Genomic DNA, 6151 nt, shown 5'->3' with positions numbered 1-6151 from the left:
AGTTCTTTCCATACAAAACATGCAGGCAATTCTCAGTTATCTGGGCACACAGGGAGAAGCAGAAACAGCCAGTACAACAGAAGAAACTACTTAATACAAAACATGGGTCAACAAAAGCATCAAATCATAAGAGCAAAGTCTGGACTGAAAAGAATTACCATTCTGGGACACCAAGAACCCCAAGCTGAGAATTGATGTGGTATAAGAAAGCAAGTTGCTCTGGTCCCAAAGCAAGTCCTGCTAGCCCTCAGCAGGTCTGTGAGAGCCTGCAAACACTTCCCAGCTTCGGGCAGCAGCAGCTGCGATACAGCTAATCCTCATTTAGCCCAGGAGGATTGAGGGCTGACAGCACGGTGGAGAAGGGAGGGAGGATGCTGTGCATATGCTATCCACTCCCCCAGCAAAACAAGGAATGAAGGCATCAGGGATGGGAACAAATTAATCAGTTTTCATACACATAAAATGATAGCCATCATCTGGACTGGGTTTCCAAAGCAGGTAACAAGGGCAGTAACCCGGAAAAGTGTATCAAGTCAGTAAAGCCGGTTATGTCCATCGCATCTTATCTCCTACATATTGAAAAATAAAACCAGTCCCTCCTTCCTGAGAGACTTAATCCTCTAGACAGGATTAAAGTCTATCAGTCACCGGGCTACTCTGGGGAGAACAATCCAGCATTTGCTGGGCGATAGCCGAGATGGTATCAGCAAGAGATCCGAGTGTGCCTGGAGAGGAATTAGAGGGGAGCACAGGCAGCCTGAAGGTAAGGAAGTATTTTCTGCTTTTAGCTTCCCTAGTAGCACACAGTGACATTTCAGGCAAACCAGCTGCCATTTTCATGCCTTGTTAATCTCGGTGGTACAATCGGAGCGAAGCCAAGCCCAGCTCTGGTTCTGGCTTCTCTCAGTTCCCACTGACTGTAATTACAGGCAGATGCCTTTGATTGTTTTTGCCGCTCAGGTCCCAGGCACCTTGAATGTGGCACCCAGGATCAGAAGACACTTTGGAAAACAGTGGCTGCAGCCAGATTAACCTGTCTCAGAGACAAGGCATTTCTCCCAAGGCACTTGGCAGCACCTCACACTCTGGCAACTGCCTCAGCCCGTGCACTCATTTTATTTACTGTCACCCTGTAGTGGCCATGAACTCCTGCACCCGTACCCTTGTTTCTTGTCAGCTTGCAGGACTCTACCAGCCTCACCCAACACAACTGAGAACAGAGAGGTGTCTGCTAAGGAGGAGACACGACACTTCTCTGCAGTACCTTCTTGGAGAAGATCTGCAGCACAAATAGTTCCTTTTGTCTTGGTCTAACGCAGGTCAGGATGGCTATGCAGGTCAGCTACACCCCAAACACTGCTCTCCTAAAAGATACAGCTTTGTTCCGCAAGAGGAGTGCCCTCTGCTGAAATACCAACGGTCCTACAACAGGCAAAGCATTTTCCCCAGTTTCCTTCACGTAAGGAGCAGGTTGCCTCGTAGCTCTGGAACACAACCCAGGAGAGATCACAACCCAAACGACAGGCAAGTGAATACAGTCCATTTAATCCAGTCAAACACAGAGCGACCACAGCAGCAAAAACGAGATAGACTGAGGCATGTCAGGTGCGCAGGAATGAAACAACAGGCAGAACGTGTTGACAGATCTAAGACTGCAGAACCATAGGTGCCACATCTCTCCAACACACAGAGCCACCTCTTTCTCCATGCTGGACAAAGTTCTGAAGTCTCATCTCTGGTGGCCAGAAGGAGGAGGCTGGAGAGAGGCATTTGGAGCTGGAGTAGCTGCCCTCAGCATGGTCAGTGCTCTCAAATAGGAGCACCACTGCCCACCTGCAAGGAGCAGAGCAGCCACCCCAACTGCTCCATGCTGGAGAGAGGACACCCAGTGCAGAGAAGAGTTTCAGGGCTAAATCCCAGCCCAAGGAACGTCAGAGCTTCCTCAGTGCAACTCACCAATCCAGCCTCTCCTGCCCTAAAAGCTAGGGAGCCCCACCAGCAAAGATGAGCTCCAGTGCAGCTTGAATGTCCCCTCCAGTGGCCTGCAGGGCTCGGAGACTTAACTCATCATCGTGTATGCCCATGTCTCGCAGCTGCTGAAGCTGTGGTTGCCACTGGCTCTACAGACAGGAAACACAAGACGCTAAGGATAGGTGCAAGAGTCCAAGCAGAAACACAACAGCCTTATGTACAGCCCACTCTTCCACGCTGCATTCTCCCACCTCTCTCTAGCCCACAAGTGCAATGCTAAGTGAGAAAACAAGTCTTGAAATGTCAAAGTCTTACTGTAAACTCCCCAAATCCATCAGCCCACCCGTCTCGCTTCCACCCAGTACTTTTGCATCAGTCTAGCATAAGCCGCTTCTCCAGTGACATCCCTTTCAGCTTAATGCCTTGTCACAGGGGGCAGCTGGAAGAACCACCTCCACCCTGCAACACTTGATGTGATGTGGGGCTTTCATGGGCTCCAAGGAATAGGCTGTGACACTGACCTGCAGGCTGGGCTGCCCTGAGGCCTGCAGGGCATGCTGTAAAGCCTGGCTGAAGAGGTCGTTGGTGATGGGTGTTCCTGACTGGACACTGGATGACATTGGGGAGGTCCCAGAGGAGTGACCCTAGGAGGAAATAAGTTGTATATGGATCAGAACATTTGTCGCAGGAACAAAAGCCAGCACAGGGCAACACCCACTGCACCCCCACTATCATACCTCCCCAAGCCCATACAAAGGAGACTCCAACCTTAAGAAAACAAACCAGCAAGAGCTCCCAGACCTGAGCAGGGCTTGCAATCAGTCTAGTGCTGGTTTTATAGCCCAGGAGTATCTCCCTGGCTGCTGCACTGCCACTGTACCTGGGTGCCAGGGGTGGGTGTGTGGGAACTGCTCTCTGGGGTGCTTGCCAGTGCCAGCGCGGTCGCCAGCTCACTCTGGGTGATGGGCCGGGGTCCAGCAGCCCCGGCATAGCCAAGGGAAGCTGGGCGGGAACCAGAAGTGCTGCTGGATGGGGTAGATCTCGTGCCCTGCATGGAAGAAAAAAAACAATCACCTCTTGACATTGGTGTCCATATCCCAGTAAAATCTGGCTCATGTGTCCATTCCCAGGGAACTTTCCTACAATACTCGAAACTCTAGTGTAGAACTTAAAAAAAATAAACATAACAGAATCAGATGTGCTTTTTTCCACAAACTCAGCTTTTACAAAGCTACGGAAACTGGCAATAAACCTTTTAATGTATCATCCATCATCTTAAAACCAAAGTGTTACTAGCCTGTACAAAACAATTAGCTGTTGACAGGCACTTTTTCAGTGGAAATATGCAGTTTCTCTTACAAAATAATTTGGTTTTAGGAGAGGAAAAGCTCCCTACATTACAGAAGGGTGAGGATCAACACTCTCATGCTTCTCAGCCATGCTCATCTGTGCACATCTCTGCATCGGTTTGGCTATGAAGGTGCTTACTGCGAGGACAAGTGCTGTTCTGAGTTGTGCTTCTGCACTCTTCTTCTCCCTACCTCAGCACTCAAGAAAATCCTAACAGGAACAGCATCCAAGCAAATCACAATCAATATGTTTGTTTCCACAACACCCCTAGGAGCCAGAGGAGTTTGTGCTGTTCGTAAACATGAAGAGAGAAAACCTTTGGAGACTTTAAGGGCTACAAATTAAACCCATATTTCAAGTCCTAAACAGTCATTCCACCCAACCTGGCTGCTTACCTGGTGGAAGTCATCTTCATCATCAGAGAGACCTTCAAAGAGAAAGCCACCTGCAATAGAAAGGAGAATCAATAGAGGAAAACTGGGTGCTGGAAGGAATTGGGCACCAGATGAAAATCCAGTGGATTCGTGGGCCATGCAGCCAGGCTCAGCCTCAGCTAAGGCACTGGTTAGGACAGAGGACTCAGCACCAACAAGTTCACATGCACATCAGTGGAAGACAGGTCAGGTCCATCATTTGCACAAAACACAGGTCACAGCACTCTGCTACCAACAGGCATTATACAAGCTTGGTTGGGAGAGGCCCTGAGGACAGAGTCCCAGAGGAATCTCACACAGTGCAAAATCTGCCAAACCACAGAGCACGTTTCTAGCTCAGGAACCTGCTAGAAACCTCTCTTCCTTCCAGCCTGGGATGGCTCTGTCAGTACAGCACAGATTTGTCTACAAATCCTGCAGCACATCATCTCTGCAGGTTCCCCACTCATCTGTGTGGCTGAACGTACCTGGCATGTCCCGGTAGTGGCCAGAGGACATGCCACGGGAGGATGTCTCCGGGGCTGGGAGAGGGGTGCTGCCAGCCACTGAGTGCAGCACAAGGACGATGGCATTCACAAGCGCGGGATGAGCTGGAATTAGCCTGGAGAGCAAGAGTGGAAAAAGGAATCACACGTGCAAGGAAACTAAGAAGTCAGCAGTTCAATACCAGTAAAGAACTTTTGGCAGAGCCATCACTGCAGGCTGTGCCAACACAGCCTCACATACTGCCTGTGGCTGTCCAGCAACAAACACCTCCCCACCTTGCTCCACACAGCCCGAGAAGCTGAGGCTCCTTGATCCCATGTGGACCCTCTCATTGTATACACGTCCCACATGCTCTCACAGGAGCAACTCTCTGCCATGAGCAATCAGATTGGGATTTGAACCTATGATCTGTATGCGATGACAGCTCCATCTCCCACTAAATATCCTTTGGTTGAATCCAAGAGTGAAGGTAGATGTGTCTCAAAGTATCAGTTCCCTCTTTCCTGCTGCTGAGGAAGAAAAGTCCCATCCTGAATGTCCAGCCTGACATATCTGCACTGGCAGGCAGGAGCAGAACTGTCTCCCACCCAGAGAGAATATGCCTAAGCAACAGCTCAACAAAGGCATTGCTTAGTCACTGCACCAGCTCATGTGAACTTACGTGTCCAGCATGTTGGGGTCTGCAAACACTGAAAAGAGATCCTTGTCCTGTAGGACTCCTGGGAAGAACCAGGAAACATGATGAGTAAGAGAGGATGCAAGAAACAGGAGCCAGTCGAACAAGAGCCACGGGAAAAAGCAAAAGAATGAATTGTTTTTCAGGAACTGAGTCACTAACAGATGCCATAAATACATTATTATTGTTCTCTCCAAAGCGTTTTGCATCTCCCTGGAGAGTCTTTCTATCACAGTCACACACCCAAGGGATGGGGCTTTCCTAGCAGATCCCCCAGACAGCTCTGCTTTAACAGTACGATCAAATCTGGCACCCAGCTCATCCCAGTCAGCTACTTGCTGTGAGAGCCTACACCCACATCCCATATTCCACCTGTCTCATAGCAAGGTGCCCCAAAGGCTAGTAACTTCCCAGGCCAGAACAAGCACCCTAGATTTAACACTTTTGTAATACTTTGCAGCAGGGAAAAACATCCATCCCGCTGCTCTCCTTGATCCCTAATCCTTTGAAGCCAGTGTCCATCCCAAACATTACCAAGAGAGCACAACTCTGACACCTGAGCAGGCGCTGACTCTTGTGCTCCACAAAGGAACCAAAAAAGCCCACTTTCTCCTGTGAAGGGGAACTCTCCCTTCCCCGTGTCAGGAATTAAACACTGAACATCATTACTTGGCTTTCTTCAGATCCTCTGGATCACACCTGGACTCACCCAAAGCAACAGGGTCACTGCTGAGGCCGGGAGTAGCTACAATAATCTGATCCAGCGACTCCTTGTTCCCCAGCATTTTGAAGACCTACCAAGAGAAATGAGAGCAGATCAGCAGCGTCAAACGAAGCTCCACTCAAGGACTCTTTTCACAGAAGACAGACAAAAGACAATCAGACAGCACAGTACAAAGCCTCACTCACAGCATCTCTGTAGGCAGGACTGCTGTGCAGGGCAGTGTGAAGGACCCGGAACTCCCGTACTGCTGCCACCTTATCCACAGGCTCTGAGGGAGGAAAAACAACAGAACAAAACACAGTTCTCCCTCTGTCAGCTTTACTAGCCATTTCACACACCCCTGGGACTCACACACTGCAACAGCGGCGGTGATTCTTTAATTCACCTGGATTTGACGGATCCAAAGAGGAAGGGTACAGACTAATGAGCGCAAATATCTCTGTACAGCTACCACAGCCTAACAAGTAACTGCGCTTCCAGGAAGATAAAAATATACAGATATAACCTCCT

At 49.5% G+C, this 6151-nt stretch overlaps 1 protein-coding gene across 1 annotated transcript; it reads right to left on the bottom strand.

Moving 5' to 3' along the window:
- Window positions 1-1967: 1967 nt before the first annotated feature.
- UBL7 (ubiquitin like 7) lies at window positions 1968-5909 on the bottom strand (the record flags this gene model as incomplete). Its single annotated transcript, XM_010162361.2, has 8 exons — window positions 1968-2120; window positions 2493-2615; window positions 2852-3019; window positions 3717-3766; window positions 4223-4356; window positions 4903-4960; window positions 5627-5711; window positions 5827-5909. Coding segments are annotated over 8 exons (839 nt in total), but the record flags the coding sequence as incomplete, so codon positions are not given.
- Window positions 5910-6151: the final 242 nt, after the last annotated feature.

This window comes from Antrostomus carolinensis, unplaced genomic scaffold (genome assembly GCF_000700745.2).
Source record: "Antrostomus carolinensis isolate BGI_N321 unplaced genomic scaffold, ASM70074v2 scaffold30002, whole genome shotgun sequence".
In the NCBI taxonomy this organism is placed as follows: domain Eukaryota; kingdom Metazoa; phylum Chordata; class Aves; order Caprimulgiformes; family Caprimulgidae; genus Antrostomus; species Antrostomus carolinensis.
The sequence above is the reverse complement of the archived record's forward strand: the minus strand, read 5'-3'. Positions and strand labels throughout refer to the sequence as shown.